The sequence below is a fragment of the Myxocyprinus asiaticus genome, chromosome 12 (assembly GCF_019703515.2).
Source record: "Myxocyprinus asiaticus isolate MX2 ecotype Aquarium Trade chromosome 12, UBuf_Myxa_2, whole genome shotgun sequence".
NCBI lineage: Eukaryota > Metazoa > Chordata > Actinopteri > Cypriniformes > Catostomidae > Myxocyprinus > Myxocyprinus asiaticus.
In genome coordinates this window covers 42,676,307-42,699,190 of record NC_059355.1, presented here as the reverse complement: position 1 = coordinate 42,699,190, position 22,884 = coordinate 42,676,307, and the positions used below count along the sequence as shown (strand labels likewise).

The 22,884-nt window shown below is 41.7% G+C and overlaps 1 protein-coding gene across 2 annotated transcripts in view; it reads left to right on the top strand.

Moving 5' to 3' along the window:
- Positions 1-22,884, top strand: part of LOC127449425 (metabotropic glutamate receptor 4-like) — a 339,323-nt gene that overhangs the window by 208,303 nt on the left and 108,136 nt on the right. For both annotated transcript variants that reach the window (XM_051712836.1, XM_051712838.1), the window contains exon 3: positions 1,400-1,616. In XM_051712836.1, the coding sequence (XP_051568796.1) occupies positions 1,400-1,616 (217 nt within the window). The remainder of the gene's footprint in view (positions 1-1,399; positions 1,617-22,884) is intronic.

Below are 22,884 nucleotides of genomic sequence, written 5' to 3'. Positions count from 1 at the left end.
CGCATTAAACTACTCTGTTTGCCATGAAAATAACCATAGGTGTTTAAATGGCATTACTTTCCATCCATCCATCCAAATTCCTGTATTCCCTAAATGACTTTACACATAAAGTTTCACTGGTAAAAATATCAATACCCTTTATTACCCTACAAAGGCCATACTCATTAGCTAACACTGAAACTGAGAAAAATGGCTTTAATTATTTTGAAGTGGATTTTGTTGGATTTTGTTACTACATTTTCACACAATGGTTACTCTGAATTTCAGCAAACGAGACCAACTCATCTGTCACCGGACAGATCATAAGATACCTGTTTCATTCATAACTCTATTTTATGTTTTGCCTTTGTGGGGCAGGATCATTGCTTATTACATTTCTGTCAAACAGAAAAGTCAAACAGAAAGAATCGTCATCATTTAATATTATATAATTATTTCTTTAAGCAGTTCTCATCTGTGTCAAATTTTAGGTTCTTAATCTTGATCTCTCCATTTAATATATTTTATTTCACTCCATCCTTATTTTCCTCCTTGATACTATTTCTCTCCACTCCGTCCTTGCATTCATGGGGACTCTGATTTGTTTTTGTAATTTGCTTTAAGGCTGTAATTCTAATTACTCTGAAAGTGTAAAACTGTCAGGGCCCACTTCAGTCTTATGATTATATACAATGTTTATCAGTTTATTTATTTCAATATATTTTTTGATATGGGGAATAAGTGTAAAATATAGTTATATTGGGCCTTATGATCTTGACAATTACGTCATGTCACGCAAATCAAAGACATTAAATTAGTAGTCTGAGTACCCCCCGGGAATTTCCCTCATTATGAACGTGGAAAATGCGGGAATTATTATAATTGTGTGCAATAGCCGTAATCTCACGCCAAATTTCAGGCTCTGCAAACTTTTTATATTAAAATATTGAAATTGCCCTGGTTCCCCTCCTTTATAATTTCATTATAAAAAAAAAAAAAAAACTCTGCAATCTGCTAAATTAATGCAATGAAAAGCTGTGTCAATGGCATTTTTTTTAATTATTATTTTTTTTACTTCAAAGCGGGCCAAAGCAAAGGTCATCTAGTTTGGGTATCTCTGCTCTAAACAGACTCTTATCTCGTTGGGGCTCATGTAAACTGTCTGCTAAACTGTGACAGTTGTTGACCAGTTTGGTTGTTGGCTTCCACACACAGCTTATCTCTGAATGGATTGTCCACATCCCTGCTATCCTTAGTGTGCCTCATGTAGCTTTGTAAGAGAGAGCTTGGTAGGGGATGTAGCCTGGGATGATGGACTGTGTTATAATCTCTCAGAGGTTAGCTGAGAAGCAGCAGGAGGTTTGGGGAATTATGTGCTTCAATGCTTGAATGGGATTTATGTTTCTGTCTCCTCCTACAGATTCCTCAGGTGAGTTATGCCTCCACAGCGCCCGAGCTGAGTGACAACACACGTTATGACTTCTTCTCCCGTGTGGTACCTCCAGACACCTACCAGGCACAGGCAATGGTGGATATTGTTCGGGCCATGCGATGGAACTATGTGTCCACTGTGGCATCTGAGGGGAATTATGGAGAGAGTGGCGTGGACGCCTTTATCCAAAAATCCCGGGAAGACGGTAAGAGAATTAACATTACATTTGGGAATATTTTGGATTCAAACTTCCTATCACTTTTAATGGAAATGTAATTTTATATTTATTTTTTATTTTTATTTTTATTTATTTTGCTTATATTTTATTTATATTTATATGTTAAAATTCCTCAAATATTCTGGTTATGGGTTTTTCTAAATCCTTTATCCAAAGTATTAAATGCATGCAATTAAATCATGAACTCAACAGATATACCAAATTCTGAATTGTTTATTAATAATTTTAGCTGTAGGCATGCTGCTTTTGTTATATAAAAACATTATTTTACATATTATTTAAATTTTAAGAAATCTAAGATTAAAGTTTGAAAATCTTCCATTTAATTACATTATTTCAATGACTGTCATTCAAAATTAAAACAAGAGTAAAGACTTCATTGTAAAATGTGCATACTGAATTGTTATCGGTCTTCTCTCTTGCATCTTTATTCATACTGAAATGTGATTGATAATTTTTTAAAGCATCAGTTAATCATTCCACATTGTACATTATGTTTGATCTCTCTCCCTTTATCAATAATTTATTTTTTAACTATTAAAAATATAATTTTACCTAAAACTGTAACACTATTCTTTTGCTACCTTGCAAGCACTGGTATGTCCTTCTGGAAATGCCATGTTTTGTGAAATACATCCTATACCAATCGCTTATCAGAAACAGGGTAATTTACTAAGAATGAATTGTGGCCACTGATTTCATTGCTTATTTGCACACACTGTGCATTGTTTTAGCACTTGATTCACTAGTGATAATAAACTATCAAAAATTGAGTGCTGGACGCAATTTGTGCCATGGAATTCCAGATCTTCCAGGTGGGTTTTAGGTGAAAGGTTGCAGAGGATGCAGCAGACTAGCACAATCTGGCACACTTTACAGGAACTATACAGCTATATATCACTCCACCATTGTGATCCAGACACCTTAATCAGCTCTTTAAAATGACAAAATAGTACTCCACTTCACTATACTCCTGGGTATATTCACAACTATTATACCGATTTTCTCCATGATTTGATCGTCATTTGATGAATTATTGCTGCAATTATCAAAAGTACTGCAAATGTACACAAATGTGTCTTTTAAACAACAGACTGTTTTTTTTTTTTTTTTTTTTTTTTTTGTCAGCTTTCTGTAGGGTGGTAGTAGCACAGCATTTAAGGAGAGTTCCTGGTTCTATACAAGTTAAGCTCAATGGAGGCATTTGTAGCATAGTGTTGATTACTAAAAATAAATAAATAAATTAATTAATTAATAATAATCAACTTGTCCCTTGATTAAAAAAAAAGAAAAAAGAAAAGCAAAACTTGTTACAATATTGCACTTTCAATAGAAGTGAATGGGGCAGTACATACTGTACACAGAATTAAAATGCACACTGTTACAAAATGATAGCCAAAAGATATAAATTATGTGTTAACGTGTTAACATGATATTACTTTGATCAAAACTCTATTCAACAGGATTATATTGTGAAAAACAATCTATTAAAGGGTTTAATGACATTATGTTGTCATGAGGACAAAGTTGTAAAATTATATATATAACTTTACTTAGAAAAGGTTAGTCAATGATTTTAAACCTGGAACATCCCTTTAAATGTTCCAGCCTAATAGCGCTGACTTTTGTTTCTAAGGCACATTTTATAATAATATAATAATTATATAATATGTTACATAGAAAAGAGACGTGTTTTAGCTGAAAAGAATGACAGTGACTTAATTTACATCCTCAATTGAACAGCACTTTTTCAGTGCATTTAGAACCTGGTGAAACTGGATTGTGGGTGGTTAGTGAAAAAGACGTGCTGTATTACCAGATGCAAAAGTCATGCAACTGTTTACTGAACTTGGCCCAGATTTCAATCACCATGAGATTAGATAAGAATTAGAAATTTAGATTTAGAATTTGAAGTCATCAAATTATACGGTTACTTGGATCACAAATAAGAACATAAAGTTTTCATAACCCTCCAGCAATGGTGGATGCAAACAGATGGAAGCTAAAATTGTAGCAGTCAAGATGTATGAATTGTCTTTGTGAGAATACTCTAAAGTGCCCTGAGGAAGGTCGAGGGGAAATGGAGTCTTCTTCCTTTCTGTTCTCCAGGGTAGCAGTGTCCTCCTCCTTTGCCCAAGCTTAATTCAGTTTCCCTGGCACACTGGGGCTATAAGCATCTGTTCCTCCCCCATATTCTACTCTGAGATCTAACCCTTCCACATGAATGGAGAATAAGAGTCTTGAAATCTATCAGACAGAACCAGGCTGTGGGCTCCATTCCAGGAAAATTACATTCCCTGTCCCATTGGGGACAATGAGTGGTGATATGCTAAGCCATACACACTGGCTTTAAGGTGCACTCAGTGATATTGTGTTTATGTTGCACTGGCCAGTGGACCTTTTTCGCATTTCCAGGCATGGAACACAGAAGTAAACAAATGGCAGGATAAAGTGCTGCTGAATTATAGAGGTAAAATGGGAGATAATAGCAAATATTATTTTTGCATTCCCGTTTGCTCCAACAACAAAAGGCAAAATCCATTATTAAGATAGCATGGCTATCAAAATAGCCATGGATTACGGCAGTCAGGAGACAGCAAAGGTCCAAATTCATTGTCACTCCCTCAGCAGATATTTTTGAAACTGTATATCAAGGCAGTATATTTGAAAGGTATGAAGCCATTTTTACGGTGAAGTTAATTCTTGTTAACACTAGTAAACAAATGAATGTCACAATTAACATATAAGATTTCTCACACAATATTAACAAATGACTGCTGGTTCATTAATTCAGCAAGATACATAAATATTACAAATAATAATAAAATAAAAAATAATAATAATAATCACACACACACATTTGTAAATTGAAGAGATATTCCTCATTAAAAAATTGATAACTGGTGAATTGGTAAACTTCACAGTAGTGTTGACTAATTTGCTAGATTTTCCCTGCTTAAAGGAATAGTTCACCCAAAAATGAAAATTTGCTGATAATTCACATTTGCTGATAAATGTATTAATACATATGGTAAAGCCCATTTCTATAGTCATGTCTATTCCAAATGTGGTGATTTATTAATGACGCGCTTCCTGCCTCCTCCTCCACGTGACACGTGACCTTAGCAACGAGCTTATGTCTTCCCTCTCATGAGCACACGTCACAGAGATGTATGGAAGCGAACATTTGTAGTTAAAAAGTATAGAAGTATTGTTTTGTTTCTCAAAATAATCAATCGTTTGGGTTCAGAAGAACTTTAATTGTCGACTGGAGTCGTGTGGATTATTTTGATGCACCCTAAATATGCATTTTGGACCATCAAAAAATGGAGTACATTTGCTTGCATTGTTTAGAGGAGGAGGCCTGAAATGAAATCCTAAAAGTCTTAAATTCTGTTTTGATGAAGAAAGTAACTCAGATACATCTTGGATGGCCTGAGGGTGAGTAAATTATCAGCAAATTTTCATTTTTGGGTGAACTATTCCTTTAATTAAACCAGAAATACATAATCAAACTCTGTGGAAAAAAAATGTTCAAGTAAAAGTGTCCAATTCAAGGGAGGTTACAGAGCTATAAACTGAGAATTCGGTTGGTCATGTGATCTTAATATGTAGGACACCATTAGGCCATCTGATATAAGGGGTCTTCATCTCACGTGAGTGTAAATTTTTTTTAAAAACAAATTCTAGTACTATTCATTTATGTGGATAATTTTAAATTAGTAAAAAATGCTGTGTCCACCTTTAAGAATGTGTAAAAATAAATCACCACATTTGGAATAGACATAACTATAGAAATGGGCTTTACCATATGTATTAATACATTTATGCATTTGTTAGTTAAATTATGACTTCCAGAACCTTGTTCTTAGAGCTGCTCTGGTGTGGCTCGAGAGTGGAGAGCAAATTTAATTCAAATGTATCAAATTACATCCACCAATAGGAAAGACAATCAATTTGACAGAGAGGAAATATTTAAAAACCATGAAATGAAACAAATGGACTTGGGTTTATAGAAAGTTGAATTAATAAGAAACTGCTCTGTTTGGAATTAAGTAGAGCCACATTTGTCAAAAGAAGAGCTTAGAAAAATAGCCAAGAGTTCATATTCCAAAGGTCATATTTAATTTTACCAATAAAAAAGTATAATTCATGTCATGATGACTGCATGTTGTTTAAATGTGGTGGAATGTCAAATTACTTTCTCCTATTCTAGTTTAATGTGCAGAGACAACTAAAAGTGTAAAAACTGCAGCTGTAGCTTTATCAAAACTTGCTCTGTTTGTTTAAGCAGCCTAACATAGCAGCAATGGCTCAACCAATGGCAATAATTTGGGGCAGGTCTACCTGTTTCACCAATGGCAGACAGTGTGAGTATTTGGGAAACCACCATTGTTTCTGGAATCCTGTAATTTTACAACACAATGCTAGGGTGTTCTGCAGAGTTTTTTAGCATGTATCTATGGTGTTCTGGGTGGTTTCTATGGCATTGCTAGGTGGTTGCTAGGGCATTGCAAGGTGGTTTCTAGTGTGTTCTAGGCAGTTGCTAGGGCATTGCTAGGTGGTTGCCAGGATGTTCTAGGTTGTTGCTTACTGGCCTCATGTATCCATGACAAAACTTATTACGATTGGGAGAAATAAGATATACAGTATGTATATGAAAAATAGAGTGTTTGAGGTGTCGTCAGATGATTAAGCAAATTAAATCAACAACAAAGAGATACCATAATCAGAACTGATGCAAGAAGAGAGAAAAAGAGATGGCTTTTGTTAATATGGAGCATATGGAGCAGCTTGATGGCAAAGCAAAGAAGGCCAAAATGACTCAAGTTAGTCCAGTTTTCGTCAAGTTGAACATAAAAATTGAATGCCAAAACAAAACTACCTTTTACTGTAGGTGATACTTTTAAAGAAAATGTAGTAAAACTGACCCAAAATATTCTGCTTTCAACAGACTTGTTACATTACTATTTAAGCTCACTCACTCACTTGGTTCTATCATTGGAAACATCCCTTTTTAACATGTCCACAATAAAAATTGCATTGCAATTAAAATGTTGGAGGTTAGTTAGGGACACAGTGACAGTAACATGCATTAATTCATGCTTTATGCATTTAATCATACACACGTGAATATGTTCTGTTGTCTAACACTCATTGTCCAGACCATTCCCACAGCTGTATTTAGAGAATGCTGGACAAATGGCGTGAGACTTGTGGGCCATAATATGAATAACCATGAGGCTCACTGCAGTGTCTCCTTATAGCTCTCCCTCAATCCATGGGAGTGTTTGCACATCTGTCCAGGGTGTAGAGAAAGGGTGAGAGCCAAGTGGAAAGGATGGGGAAGACAGTGAAAGAGAGAGAGGAAGAAAGGCACAAACAAACAAACAAACAAAAATAATTAATAGCTTAAGTCTTGGCTGTGCTGGTCGATAGAATGTCTCCCGTGGTGCTTTGCTCTTATACAGTATATATTAATTCTGTCCATGGAAATAGATGAGTAGAATGCCTAGATTAATCTTTTACATTTCCCCATCACTTAAAAATTCTGGCTGTTTAAGCACCAACTAAAGCATTTTCAATCAAATTAGTTGCCTTTATTCCAAAGACTGAGTCGTAAGTGTAGTCTTTTCAAAAACAGATGCTTATGAATCAAAGATATTTGTGTAGTAGTGGCTGCTTGGAGTAATTCCATCATAATTCATGGGAACAAATGAATAAATAACGCAGATGAGACAGAGCTGTGGTACCACCGAGAGCAAAGGGACCGTCTGATCGGGGCATTTCCCTCTTTTCGTGTGCATGTTAGGTTGACAAATATTGCTTATCTAATGTAATTGGGGAGCTAGCTGTCACATGGAGAAGTCGTCAGAAGGGCAATATCTCAGAAAATATAAGGTTAAAATATGAGTTACAAAATTCTTGCTTTTTAAAGCAGTGGTTTTGTATGTTGGTTTCCAACATAGTTCAAAACTGTTGTAAATCAGGACTATTTTTGTTAAATCTGTCCTCCAAACTAAAATTCCAGTATCATATTTTTGTAAAAGCTCTTTGGTAAACAAGTGAACATAATAAAACCATATGGAATACACTAAGGCAATGGTCAACTATATAATGAAGGTATTTAACCAAAAGAGTGAACTATGTTTGTAGGACAAGGATCATTTTCATAAATGTCAGGTTGGAGTAAGTTGTCACATTTGAATCATGGCAGGCTGTAAAATGTGTTTTAAATTATGTAACTAAATACTATTCCCTATCTGTCACTCACTCGACGTTGGTGTCGATGTAGTGACACTAGGGGTCACTCTTGGGAGCCCGAGACACCTCTGGTCTTTGATAAAAGGCCAATGAAAATTGGCGAGTGGTATTTGCATGCCACTCCCCCGAACATACGGGTATAAAAGGAGCTGGTATGCAACCACTCATTCAGATTTTCTCTTCGGAGCCGAACGGTCATGCTCATTGAGCTGAATACTACTGTTCATTCACCTGCTGGATCTGACGGCGCATTTCAGCGGCTTCTCCCTCCTCTGCACTGGTGCACTGCAGAGAACGCCCCTGGGCGCTTCGGCAGAAAAACTAGAGAGTATATTTTCTGAAAGAGCATTTTTCCCCTCTAAAAGAGTATATATTTCTCTAAAAGAGCGCACACACGGAACGTCTTTTTAAAGACGCGTCTTTTTAAAGATGCTTTTCCGATTGTGTGTTATTCCTGGTTGTGCTCGTTATCTCTCGCCTTCTAACGGTCACGATCACTGTCTTTCGTGTCTGGGCACTGCTCACGCGGGGACAGCGTTCGTGGATGGTCACATTCTCATTGCGAGAATGTGTCCATGGCAACGTTGCGGTCGCGGCTCGCCTTCGTAAGGAAGCGAGCCACCCCAGAGGCTCCCGCCTCGGTCCTTTTACCCACGGGTTTGAGGCCAGCGCGGCTAGCACTGGGGGCGATTTGGGGACCCCAATGGGACCGCCTCCGCCGGGTATCCCCCCGCGGAACTCCCATCCCCCAGCACGCTCGTCTGCCCCGATCGGGCTTCCGGGTGAGTCCGCCGGCTCGTCTCACGGCGAGTTCGACCTCTTATTCGGAGCCCGCGAAAGTGATGAGCTCTCGAGCGCAGCATCGGAGAGCGGGCTCGTCCAGTCGGAAGCCTCGGCTGGGCTCCTCCCTTCGGGGTCGATCGCCCAGTCACAGGCTGACGCGGAGATGACGACATGCTTTCCCGGACAGCCGCGAGCGTCGGTTAGAGTGGATTTCACCGCTCTTCCCTGAACCCTCGCGGCTCTGTGATTTGGTTCCTGGGCTCGCGGCGCCGCTCAAAGCCACGCCCCGCCCCGTTCCTTTCTTCCCGGAAGTGCATGAAGAGCTGACAAGATCGCGGGAGGCACCTTTTACTGCCCGGTCCCGATCTTTTCAGCTTCCCCGCTCTCACTACCCTCGATGGTGGGGCAGCCAAGGGTTATTCGGCAATCCCCCGGTGGATAAAGGCGCTCGCGGTGCACCTATGCCCGCAGAGCGCCGCCACCTGGCGTGGGTGCCCAAAGCCCCGTCCAAGGCCTGTAGGTTTACGTTGTCTCTGACGGTCGAAGCCTACGGCGCTGCTGGACAAGCCGCCTCCGCCCTGCACGCCATGGCTCTCCTGCAAGTCTGCCAAGGCGCTAAAGGAACTGCACGAGGGTAGTTCCGCCCCGGGATTGATGCAGGAACTGCGCTCGACGACCGACCTCGCTCTCCGAGCGACGGAGGTCACGGCACGGTCTCCCGGGCGGACGATGGCCACACTAGTGGTCCAGGAGCGCCACCTTTGGCTCAACCTGGTCAAGATGGGTGAGGCCAACAGGACACGATCCCTTGCTGCCCCCATTTTCCAGGCGGGCCTATTCGGCGACACTGTCGAGGACTTTGCCCAGCAGTTCTCGATGGTAGAGCAGTAGATGGGTGCTAGCCGGCTTGTCCTGCCCCGGCGTGGCTCAAGATCCCCCCATCTACTCATCGCCGAGGGCGTCCCCCTGCGGTGACTGCACCGGCTCCGCCGCAGCCCGCCCCTCCGGCCCGGCCCCGGCGTGGAGCCCACCGCAGGAAGCCGACGCCACCCGTCTCACAGCCGGCACCGAAGAACCCACGGAGGTCTTCGAAGCGCCCCTGAGACGGGCGACCCAGGGACAACGAAACCCGCTGCTCTGGAGCTGGTAAGCAGATCTTCTTTTTGTTACCTTTTGCATTTAATTGCGCTGCATGCCCAAGTGGCTGCAGTACTCAAGAGCTCCGCAAGAGTGGTTTCCTTGTTCCCTGGGTCACATATTCGGTGTGTACGGCTGGCATCACGACCACCGTCCACCACTCCATTTGGCAGGTTGGCGCTCCAGCGGCGGTCTCCCGCCCTGAGCGCCCAGCTGTGGCACAAATCTGCCCCCGATGTGACAGTCTCCACGGGTCATGAGGACAGGCCTCTTCCTCCCCCGTCCCAGGCTGTTCCGGGGGTGGTCACAAGGAGCCAGGTAAGTGCTTCGATGTCCTCTGACTCAGCACGGCCACGATGGGGTGTGGCACCTCAGGCTCCGCCCCGCCGCGAGGCCCCACCCGCCGGTACATCCGATGACGTTGTCCCTTTGGTCCCCCTTGCGCGGAACTCGGGTGCATGGCTTGCGCTTTCCAGTCCGTCGCGAGGGCTGGTCTGGACCGTCCGACTCGGCTGCACGATTCACTTCGCTGGGCATCCGCCCAGGTCCAGCGGTGTCCACTTCACCTTGGTGAAAGATGGAAACGCTGCTACCTTGCGCGGAGATCGCTACCCTCCTACGGAAGGACGCGATAGAACCTGTCCCTCCAGCCGAGATGAAGAGGGGGTTTTACAGCCCCTACTTCATTGTACCGAAAAAAGGCGGTGGGTTGCGGCCAATCTTGGACCTGCGAGTACTGAACCGGGCCTTACACAGACTCCCGTTCAAGATGCTGACGCAAAGACGCATTCTAGCGAGCGTCCGGCATCAAGATTGGTTCGCGGCGGTAGACCCGAAGGATGCGTACTTTCACGTCTCGATCCTTCCTCGACACAGACCCTTCCTGCGGTTTGCGTTTGAGGGTCAGGCGTATCGGTACAAGTCCTCCCTTTCGGCCTGTCCCTGTCTCCTCGCGTCTTTACGAAGATCGCAGAGGCTGCCCTTGCCCCGTTAAGGGAGGTGGGCATTCGCATTCTCAACTATCTCGACGACTGGCTAATCCTAGCTCACTCTCGAGACGGGTTATGCGCACACAGGGACCTGGTGCTCTCACACCTCAGCCGACTAGGGCTTCGGGTCAGCTGGGAAAAGAGCAAGCTCCTCCCGGTTCAGAGCATCTCTTTTCTCGGTTTGGAGTTGGACTCAAGTCTCCTTGACGGCGCACCTTATGAACGAGCGCGCCCAGTCGGTGCTGGCCTGTTTGAAGGCGTTCAAACAGAAAACAGCGGTTCCACTGAAACATTTTCAGAGGCTCCTGGGGCATATGGCGTCCTCGGCGGTGGCCACCCCGCTCGGGTTGATGCATATGAGGCCGCTTCAGCACTGGCTCCAGACTCGAGTCCCGAGACGGGCATGGCGCCACGGGACACACCGCGTGGCCATTACACCGGTCTGTCACCGTCTTTTCAGCCCTTGGACCGACCTCTCGTTTCTACGAGCAGGTGTTCCTCTAGAACTGGTCTCCAGGCGCATCGTGGTCACGACAGACGCCTCCAAGACGGGCTGGGGCGCTGTTTGCAACGGGCACGCAGCCACCGGCCTCTGGACGGGTCCGCGGCTGCGTTGGCACATCATCTGCCTCGAGTTACTGGCAATTCTGCTCGCCCTGCGGAGGTTCCGGCCGTTGATCCAGGGCAAGCACGTGCTAGTTCGGACAGACAGCACGGCAGCGGTAGCATATGTCAACCGCCAAGGCGGTCTGCGCTCCCGCTGTATGTCACAACTCGCCCGCCGTCTCCTCCTCCGGAGTCAGCAGCACCTCAAGTCGCTGCGAGCCACTCATATCCCGGGCAACCTCAACGTTACAGCGGACGCGCTGTCACGGCAGGTTCCCCGCAGGGGAGAGTGGAGACTCCACCTTCAGGTGGTCCAGCTGATTTGGAGTCGATTCAGTCAGGCACAGGTGCACCTGTTCGCCTCCCAAGAATCCTCCCACTGCCCGCTCTGGTACGCCCTCACCGAGGCCTTCCTCGGCATAGACGCGCTGGCACAGCTGGTCCCCTGGCATTCGCAAATATGCGTTTTCCCCAGTGAGCCTGCTCGCACAGACCCTGTGCAAGGTCAGGGAGGACGAGGAGAAGGTCGTCCTGGTAAGCACCCTACTGGCCCGCCCAGACGTGGTGCTCGGACCTCACGCTCCTCGTGACAGCTCCCCCGGGCAAATTCCCCTGAGAAAGGCCCTTCTTTCTCAGGGAAGGGGCACCATTCGGCACCCGCGCCCAGACCTCTGGAATCTCCATGTCTGGCCCCTGGACGGGACGCGGAAGACCTAAGCCGTCTCCCACCTGCGGTGGTAGACACATTCACTCAGGCTAGGGCTCCCTCTACGAGGCGCCTGTATGCCTTTAAGTGGTGTCTGTTCGCTAAGTGGTGTTCTTCCCATCAGGAAGACCCCCAGAGGTGCGCAGTCAGATCAGTGCTTTCCTTCCTGCAAGAGAGGTTGGAAGGGAGGCTGTCCCCTTCCACCTTGAAGGTGTACGTTGCTGCCATAGCAGCACGCCATGACGCAGTCGACGGTGAGTCCTTAGGGAAGCATGATCTGATCATCAGGTTCCTAAGAGGCGCCAGGAGGCTGAATCCCTCCAGGCCACGCCTTGTTCCCTCATCGGACCTCTGTAGTTTTTCAGGGTCTACAGAGAGCCCCCTTTGAGATTTGCAGTCAGCCGGGCTTAAGGCACTCTCCTTGAAGACTGCCCTCCTGACTGCGCTCACTTCCATCAAGAGGGTAGGTGACCTGCAAGCATTCTCTGTCAGCGAAATGTGCCTGGAGTTCGGTCCGGGCTATTCTCACGTGATCCTGAGACCCCCGACCGGGCTATGTGCCCAAGGTTCCCACCACTCCTTTTAGAGACCAGGTGGTGAACCTGCAAGCGCTGCCCCAGGAGGAGGCAGACCCAGCCCTGGCGTTGCTGTGTCCGGTGCGCGCTTTGCGCATCTATTTGGATCGCACGCAGAGCTTTAGACTCTCTGAGCAGCTCTTTGTCTGCTTCGGTGCACAGCGGAAAGGAAGCGCTGTCTCCAAGCAGAGGATCGCCCACTGGCTTGTTGATGCCATATCTATGGCATATCTCGCCCAAGACATGCCGCCCCCGGTAGGGGGGCCCATTCTACCAGGGGTGTGGCGGCTTCTTGGGCTCTGGCCAGAGGTGCCTCTCTAACAGACATTTGTAGAGCAGCGGGCTGGGCAACACCCAACACCTTTGCAAGGTTCTACAACCTCCGGGTGGAACCGGTTTCGTCCCAGGTAGTGGCACGCAACACAAGCGGATAAGCCCGGGATAGCCGGCCGGGTGTATCGCTTGCACATAGCGCCTTCCACCTCCTTTTGAGCTGAAGACGTGCGCTGTTAATTCCCAGTAGTGTTCACAAAGGTTGTTCCCTGGTTGACTTCCTCCGAGCCCTGTGGCAGTCGAGTTTTCGGAGAGACTCGCTGCCGGCCCAGTACACGCGCTAACTAAGAGCCCGGTTCTGGGGTAGGTGCTCCGCATGTGGCGGTTCCCTGTAAGGCTAACCCCATGCGATCTATATCTTCCGCTAGTTCGTTTCCCTACTGGCAAACTGCGTCTTCCTTGGGCAGAGCCCCTCAGTCTCCATGTTGTAGTAACTCCTCCCCCATTGGGTAGGATCTACCTTGAAGGCTCTCCACATGGTTGGAAAGACCATGTGATGTATTCTTCCACTTAAATATCCCCCCTCTCTTGGGGCGAGGTGTGGTCTCCGCGGTGTCCTCCCCTTGGGAGGGACACCCCCCGACTAGACCTGGCGGCCCAGTCGGATAATCCCCCTTCTTTTTTAGGGAGTGGAAAAAGAGAAGGGGAAAGAGGCCATGACTGGGTTAAGCCTGTCTCTATCTCTGGGTAGTCGACTTGTCCCCAAAAAGGGCCGTTCGACACTCATAACTGTGTTGGGGGAGGTTACGTGTCGACCTGGTGTGCTGGCTATGAGGCACACAGCAAGTCTGCCCACCACACACCGCCAGTTCACGTAACACAGTTCAGCCTTGTGGCGTTTTGTATAGGGACCCCTAGTGTCACTACATCGACACCAACGTCGAGTGAGTGACAGATAGGGAACGTCATGGTTACTGGTGTAACCTCCGTTCCCTGATGGAGGGAACGAGACGTTGGTCCCTCCTGCCACAACGCTGAACTACCCGCTGAAATGGCCGGACCTTATATCGGCTCCTCAGCGTAAAACCTGAATGAGTGGTTGCATACCAGCTCCTTTTATACCCGTATGTTCGGGGGAGTGGCATGCAAATACCACTCGCCAATTTTCATTGGCCTTTTATCAAAGACCAGAGGTGTCTCGGGCTCCCAAGAGTGACCCCTAGTGTCACTACATCGACACCAACGTCTCGTTCCCTCCATCAGGGAACGGAGGTTACACCAGTAACCATGACGTTTATTACAGTAATTACAATATTTGTTTGCCAAAACAATGGTTTGATTTTGGTGATGACCTTTTGAAAAATCTTTTTCCCGTTTTGTGAATTGTTTTGTGCTTCGTACTGTAAATGTTTGTTTAAAATATAAAAAATATTCAAGTAGACAAAGCCCAAAGGTAAAATAAATTGTATTATGCTACAAGTCAGTGGTGGCCATTCAGAGGAGGCAAGGGAGGCTGAGCCTTGTCAATAATCTATTTAAAATGATGGTACCAACCAAGTGATAAAATTATCAGTTGTTTTTATATTTTATTTATTTGTTTATACAATTTACCTACTAACAAGCAATACTCAAATGCCTTTAATGGAAAAATGTAAATGTATAGGCTAAGGTTGGTAGTCTATTTAATAGCAGGTTGCCACTGTGACAACTTACCTTGCATATTTTGACAACATGCCTCATTATTTTGACTGTTGTCACAAAAAGTCAATGGGCCTCATTCATAAAACACGAGCAGAACAAATTTATGTGTAAATCGTTTGTAAAGCTGGTCTGACATAAATTCTAGGATTCATGAAAGTTCTCAGATTTTCAAAATGTTAGTTGGTACGGACAAAATGTACACATATTCCAGACCAAGTGTAAATCGTGCGTAAGACATCCGAATGTGTTGTGTTCTTTAAGGCAAACTGTCATGACTACATTTTGAAAGAAGTGAAATTAAATAAGTATTGAAATTTTTTTTACCAATAATTAAATGAGTAAAATTAACCTTAAAAAAGAAGAAGAGAAAAAGCTTGTAAGCCATAGCCTATAGAACTTAGAATTTAGAAACGTTTCTTTACAGATTAATTTGTTTTGTTTTTTTTATAATTTTTTTTTTTTTTTTTTCAGCTGTTAAATCCATAAATAAACTCTTTGTGGGCAGGAGCACACACAATAGCTACCATGGGGAAAAAAATATAAAAAGCCCGCACATTGTCGTATAGCTTACAAATCTGTAATATCTTACAATGTTTCGGTCAAAGATCCTCTTCAGGCATTTTATTAATATCTCTGAAGATTCTTCCAGTTGCACGTATATCACTGTTACCATCGTGATTTACCCAAGAAGTTTCACAAATGATGCTGGCGATGCCCTGCGAACTGAACCAGAGAAGGTTAATGGTGTTGGACATCCTCCTCCTGGCGTGTACAGTACTGAACATTTTTTACACTCATATGTCAAACAATTTTTATTGACTGAACTGTTTGATTCAGAAAAGAGCATCATATGACAGCAAAAACATGCGATGACAGTAAGTCCTCACTTTCTTTGAGACGCTATTGTGTTTGCTAAATCAAAATTTTACGATGTGAATGCACTTCATTCACCAAACGATTTCATTACTGTTCCGTATAGATGTTAAAAGCATTTACAAGTGAGTCTGGTGCCTTCCTTATATGGCGTTTTCATGGGCGTGGATTATAATAATTGTGAATGAAGGTGCACATGCCCCCTCTTTAACTAACATACACATGTTTTATTAACAAATCTGGGGAGTATGAAGTGTTTGTGAATCTGGTGGAAAGTTTTCGTGAAGGTCCATTTTACATGCAAATTACTCAGAATTTACTCACATATTTAAGAAAGTTTCATGAATGAGGCCTAGTGTGTGTTCAGTGAACTGTATCTTGTATCTTTTTCCTGGGCAATAACAATGGAAATATTCATAGCTTTTTTTTTGGAGTCAGTGTACAGGTACACTACCGGTCAAAAGTTTTGAAACACTTACTCATTCTTTATTATAATTATTATTATTATTTTATTTTTTTTTCACATTTTAGAATAATAGTAAAGTCATCAAAACTATAGAATAACATAAATGGAACTATGGTAATTATGTTGTGACTAAACAAAATCCAAAATAAATCAAAACTGTGTTATATTTTAGCATCTTCAAAGTAATCACCCTTTGCCTAGAATTTGCAGACATGTACTCTTGACATTTTCTCAACCAACTTCTTGAGGTATCACCCTGGGATGCTTTTAAAACAGTATTGAAGGAGTTCCCATCTATGTTGGGTACTTATTGGCTGCTTTTCTTTATTATTTGGTCCAAGTCATTAATTTCAAAAACTTTTTTTTTGTATTATTAGATTTTAGTTTTATAATGAAATAAATTAATATGGTGGCACAATTATATTTTTGTCTACAAAACTAATTTCAAACATTTAAGCATACGCCTCAGATTAAAAAAAAAAACATTTAAGATCATGAGAAACATTTCAGTCAAGTGTTTCAAAACTTTTGACCGGTAGTGTATGTGTCTCTAGAAATATTCACTAGAGTAAAAACTGTAACAACTAGCCCCATTATCCTCTGTATAATATGAAGGAAGAATAAATAAACCCTAGTACAACAACACAGAAAGTGGACAGATCTCTCAGATTTCCATAGCTGATTTGAGTGAAAGCGGGAGAGAATGGGGAAAGACACTTTTTGGTGTGTTGAAAGCTTAAAAAATATTTTAGCCTATTTTATTTAAATCTTAAAATTACTTTTTTGAGTGAAGGTCAGCAGGTTATGATGTTTAATTACACTGACCATATCCCAACATTAGCCTATACATTTTAAATAACTGACATGAGTAGTAGTCTCTATGACACTTAGTGTTTGATAATCCCATGATATCATTCTTGTATCATTCTTTTATCATTCTTATACTTTTTAGTCCCTAAAGACTCTACCTACGGAGTGTAAGATACAATGCTCTTCAACTGCAGGCCCAGCGGCACCCCTGACAGTATTATTTATTTTTTTGGTCCTGCCCTGACCAACACATGATTCAATTAAGTTCTGCCTCCAGGGATAGAAAAACAGTGTTTGTGAAACGCTTCACTGTTTTTCTCTTTTCTCTTTCATGCTGGTTTTAAAAGGATGGTTTTATGACATCTTAACTTTGTTTCAACATCACTTATGTGCTTTTAATATGTGTAACTGAGGGGCTAAAAAGTTGCACTACTTTTTTGCATGTAGTATTTCAGCACAAAAACATGTGTCTTATTTACTAACCATCTGCTATACAGTTTAACCAAGTTCTAAGTGCGCTGAAATAGCACTGCGTCATGAGTCTTTGAATTTAATCATTGTCATTACTTTCAGCACAAACGAGCCAACTTTCTATGAAAATTAGGCTTATTATGCATTGCGATTTATTCACAAAACACACTGCTATTTGCATGGTGGGATTATTGTGGCGCTATTACCACCCACGGAAAGCAGGTGGTATAAACAACTCTTCTTCTTTTTTTTTTTTTTTGAAGATATGTTTTTCTACAGTACGTTATATTCCCCATGGCAGAAAGTTATTCGCAAATTGCGTTTTTGGCTAAATAGTTTTTGGCTAAATCATTTTGCACTGCGCTGGAAAATGGTTGCCCGGTGGTACCGTGAAGTTGACTGGGGCCACCGCTGAGTGATGAGCAATCTTCAGCAGCAGCATGCCACAATAACAAAGTAAACAGCCTACGCGGCTCTCAGCATACATAAATCTCCAATATTTGATAAATAAGATTTGCCTGCTGTAATTGATTCCATGTGGAGATCCAAATAGAAACCTCAGAGGCCCTGGTAAATCTAATCAAGAAGGAGGTTAGTCATGTGGTGGGTTACCTAAGGCTTGGTAATAATGGATCAACAATTACTTTCAAAAACCTTAATAATTACTGGAGATGAACATGTAGAATATTATATAGAGCACATGAGATTTAGGCTGACATTTTCTCTGCTTTGCAAAAGGGGTTTTAAAGGATTTGAAAAAATACCTAGTTTCTATTTTTAGTTCATGTTGGACTTTGTTAGTTTTAAAGGAATAGTTCACCCCAAAGTGAATCACCAATCACTCTCATTGCATGTTTCTCTCCCCATACAATGAAAGTGAATGGTGACGTAGGCAAACATAATGTATAATGTTTTTTTTTTTTTTTTTTTTTTTTTTTTTACACAGAAATATATATATATATATATATATATATATATATATATATATATATATATATATATATATATATATATATTGGCTGAACTATTCTTGTAACGGGGCATGAACAGATTTTATCTTATTAATATTTTTTTTAAATGGCTATTTTTGTCTAATTGATACATCTGCCTATGGTGGGACATACTACACTTTTTCAGAAAATGCACTGTACTCCGCAAAATACAATTTTTGTTTGAGACAGCTTGGATCAAGTAAAAGAGACTAATTTCAATGCAATCAGGCCTCCTTTCTGTGTAAATTAGGTTTATTGTAGATTGCACTATCAAATGATGATCAAATTGTGAAGTGCACAGAACGGGGGGTAGCAGGGGCGCATCCATCACCATTTTAATGGTTAAATAAAACAAAATTAAAATCTCGTAATAATCTCACAATAACAGTAATATGTCATTATGAGGTTTCTTTGTAAATTTTGAGCGCATTAAAGAAAATTAAGTGGAGGTGCCTTTTAACAGCGCACGCTACAGCAGATCGGGGGCGGATTTCAATCGCAAGTGATCCCCCCTATAACCTACTCACTCCGAGGTGCAGAGCCTCTAAAGTGGGTACTCTGAAGGGAACACAGACTTTACCGTATGAATGTGCCCTTTGTCTTGTGGTAGGCCCATTCATTTTCTCACTTTCATCTGGAACGATCTTTCAAGTGGTGTCCCCTCTCACAGCAGTGCCCTTTGATGGAGCAAAAATGTCATTTTGAATTCGCCCCTGAGCATCGAAGTCACGTCAATCAGCTGTTTTTTTTTTTTTTTTTTTTTTATTCTGTTTGTGTTTCATGAAGTTACAAGTGAAACGCGACAAAAGATATCTGCTTACAGCATATACACTCTAAAAGCTTTTTCTCCAGGCCCTTACTTAATATTAATTTAATATGTGAGTGAAATGTGTTTGCGTAGAGTAAATAATCATATTTCATAAGTTATGGAAACGGAACACTTCTAATTTGTCAGCAAATTAAAAAACACCTGGTAAGAGTTGGTTATATTGCCTGTATGCATTGTAAAGTCTTTAAAACTACACCAATTTTTTGTTATTGAGGCAAGTAGTTATTAATTATTTTGATGATTTCTTTATCAGCACGTAATGTCAAAAGTATGCCAAAACATGTTTATGTATTATTATTTAAACGACTCAAGAGCATGCATACAGTAATTTCCTCATTTATTTTCTGCCTGCAATGTTGTATAATTGTATAATACATAATATGTAATAGGGATGTGCCCGAAGCCGAATATCTTATTCGGAAAGGCATGAATAATGACTTCAAAACGGATTCATCTGAATTATATAAAAAATACTGGTATGACTGATTATCCAAGAAGCACAAGGATAAAGCAACATTTTAAATGAATGAAATGCGCAAGTTGTGATTTCAGATCGTATGGCCGCGGTCTCAACTTCGTTTGCGGTCCCTGATAATTGTGCACGTCTGGAGCTTATCAAGTTTATAATTAAGATACGACTTCATATACACTTTCCACTTCTTGAAATGTCTTTGTTAATGTATCACACGATTCACACGTGATTCCCATGTATTTATTTATAGCCTAAACCTGAGCACCATTCCTGACCTAAAGAGATGATTTCACATCGGAGCTTGTCTCTCTGTCTTTTAAAGTTGACCACATTCATATTCACATCAGCAATTAAGAAAACTATCTGGTTAAGACTTTATTCTGAAAAAAAGTTACAATTCTCCATAAAGGTTTAAATGCTCCATAGAATATTCATCATTTAGGAATATTCCTCCTTATGTAAAACGAAGAAACTGAAACATGCTCCACCTTTTTTTCTCCTTCCTTAAACTGTGCTACCTCTGGTATGGCGCTATATACTGTAAATTTAACATTATTATTATTATTAAACTAAATAATGGTGTGGTATCTTAAAAAATCCTGACAGACTTTCACCTGTTTGTAGGCTATATTGATTTTATTTTCATTTCTTTTAATGTTTGAATTTGTATTTATTATTCACTGCAAAATGTGAGCTTGACATTTCACATTTTGCTTGACACCTACTGCCTTCAGAATAATGTTGTTATACATGCACACACAAACGAAAATTCTGTTTCATGCAGATATTAATATCAGAAATACCAGGAGAAACCACAGTTAACAACATATCCACAGATAACGTAGCCTAAAAATTCAGCTTCATCTGGTAATAAAATAAAATAAAATAAAATAATATATCTTTTTTTTAAATAATAATTGTATATTATTATTATTATTATTATTATTATTATTAGGCTATTATTATGAAAAGGCATATACAAGGCACATTTTATTAATAGAAACTATAAATGTAAGAGTAACATTTAAAAATGGGCATTTTATTTTAGTTTTGATGCACTTTCGGTTTAAGCCATGGCCACACCAGGTTCTATATGAATACTGAGACAGATATAGATTATTTTGTCATATGAACAGATATAGATACAAATACAGATAATGGTTTTGCTGCACACCCCTAATACGTAGCCTACATTTCAACATGTTCACATACTTTGAACTAACTTTTGATGCTACAATAATTTATTAAATACTTTAGCATCTAGAAATTGCATTGCTTTTGTTTATTTATGAAACATATAGTTAGCATTTTGTCTGTATACTCACAAAATGACACAGACACACCAATGCAGAACTATAAATGCAAACTAACACAGGTCAGATCAAATGTCTCATAAAAATTCTACGTATTGTGTTGTAAGTTCATCAACAGAATAATACTCGATTACTACCACATTTCCGACATCACATGGCACACCTGCAGTGTAGATAGCTTTATTCATTATAATGGGAGCGGCAGCATCATTTTCAGTGATAGAAAATGAATACATCTTATACAGAATACAGCCATTAACTTAAGGAGCTTTCTGATTCAGGCAAACCCAGTTTGTTTTTTGTTTAAATGAATAGATTAATCACTGTAAGAAAAATACCATGGTATTATTGACTGAATGATTATATTCATATTTCATGATACTGTCATAGTACTCATAGATACTTAAAAAAAAAAATCATGGATTTACTATGACATGTCAAAAACATGGGATTATCAAAGACCATGTCTGAAAAAAAAAAGTGTAAAAAATAAAATAAAATAAAATGATGTTTTTAATACAAGAAAAATGCTTAAATACTCAAAAAGCAAAGAATTAGTTAAGTATATATAAGTGCTACTCTTAAAAATAAATAAATAAATCAGTGCCCTTTTTTATCCTTTCACCCCTGCTGAGGTATGTGCATGCCACTGTGATCAAATAATGGAGAAGAGCGTTATAACCAGCCATATATCCAGAAATTGCTCTATACATACAAAGTAAATTAATACAAGAGTACAAAAGTTTGAGGCAGTTTGAATCAAGTAAATGAGACTGTGTTGTTTTTGTAATGTTTCATTGAGACAGCTGCGACATTATTTTCATAACTACATACTGGTTTATTGTTGAGATTTTGTCAATTTCAGATTTACCTGACCCCAAACTGTCACGACTCCGGTGAGTTTGTCGGTTTGTTCTGTGTGTTTTGTTATTTGCTTTCCCCAATGTCTTGCAGGTGCTGAAAGTATGCATGATCAGTGTTTCCATGGGAAATGGGATGTTACCATTGCCTAGTTGGTCCTGTCTCGTGTATCTGTTTGGTTGCCCGTCTCTACCCTCATGTCAGGAATGTGGTTGCCTTCCAGTTTGCTGTACGCTTGTTCTCTGTGCTCACGAGTCTTCAGCGGAGGATTCTTCATCTCTGCTTGCGTGTCAGGAGATTGATTGCCTTCCAGTCTGCTGGGTGTTGTTCTCTGCACCTCACTACGCTTCCACGGAGGATTCCTTTGAATCTACTCCTGACTTCCACAACACACACATTTGCCTATGAATACACTCTTCATGGATTGCCCATTGCGTGGCCATGGCATGCATGCATCCTCAAACCCCTCCCAGCAACTGCAGCCGGTGCCAGGATACTCAGTCTTTGCTAGCACAGTGAAAGTTAATATTTATTGTTAATAAATCCTTTGAATGGTATCTCTACTCTTGGGCCTCTTTGTCTCGCTCTCTGACGGAACAATCTAGCCAAGTATGGACCCAGCGGAGGAATCTACTCTTTGCTCTGCCCTCTCTCAGCAGGGAGCTTTACTGGGATGCCAGCAGGATCAAATATCCGCATCTAACCGAGCTCTGGAGATGATGGCATCGCAGCTCACTAAGCTCACCTCTGTCGTGCAACAACTCTGCCTACCTCCTGATGCTGGTCCAACTCAGGAAGCATCCTCACTGGCTCCGGCAATTCCCCACGTTTATGGGCACTCAGAGGCTCGTATCCCTCCTCCAACCCCGTTTTCAGGTGAGGTGGGATCCTGTATCACATTCCTTTCACAATGTTCCTGTTCTTCATGTTAAAGCCCTTTGCTTTCCCGTCAGGGACCATGAAGGTGGCTTGTGTGATCACACTCCTCACTGGAAGGGCCGGTGAATGGGGGACCGCCACGTGGGACTGTTGCACTTCTTTTCACTCTTTCTCCAAGGAGCTCTGCCGAGCTTTTGATCGCTCGGCTCAAGGTCGGGAGGCAGCGAGGGTCTGA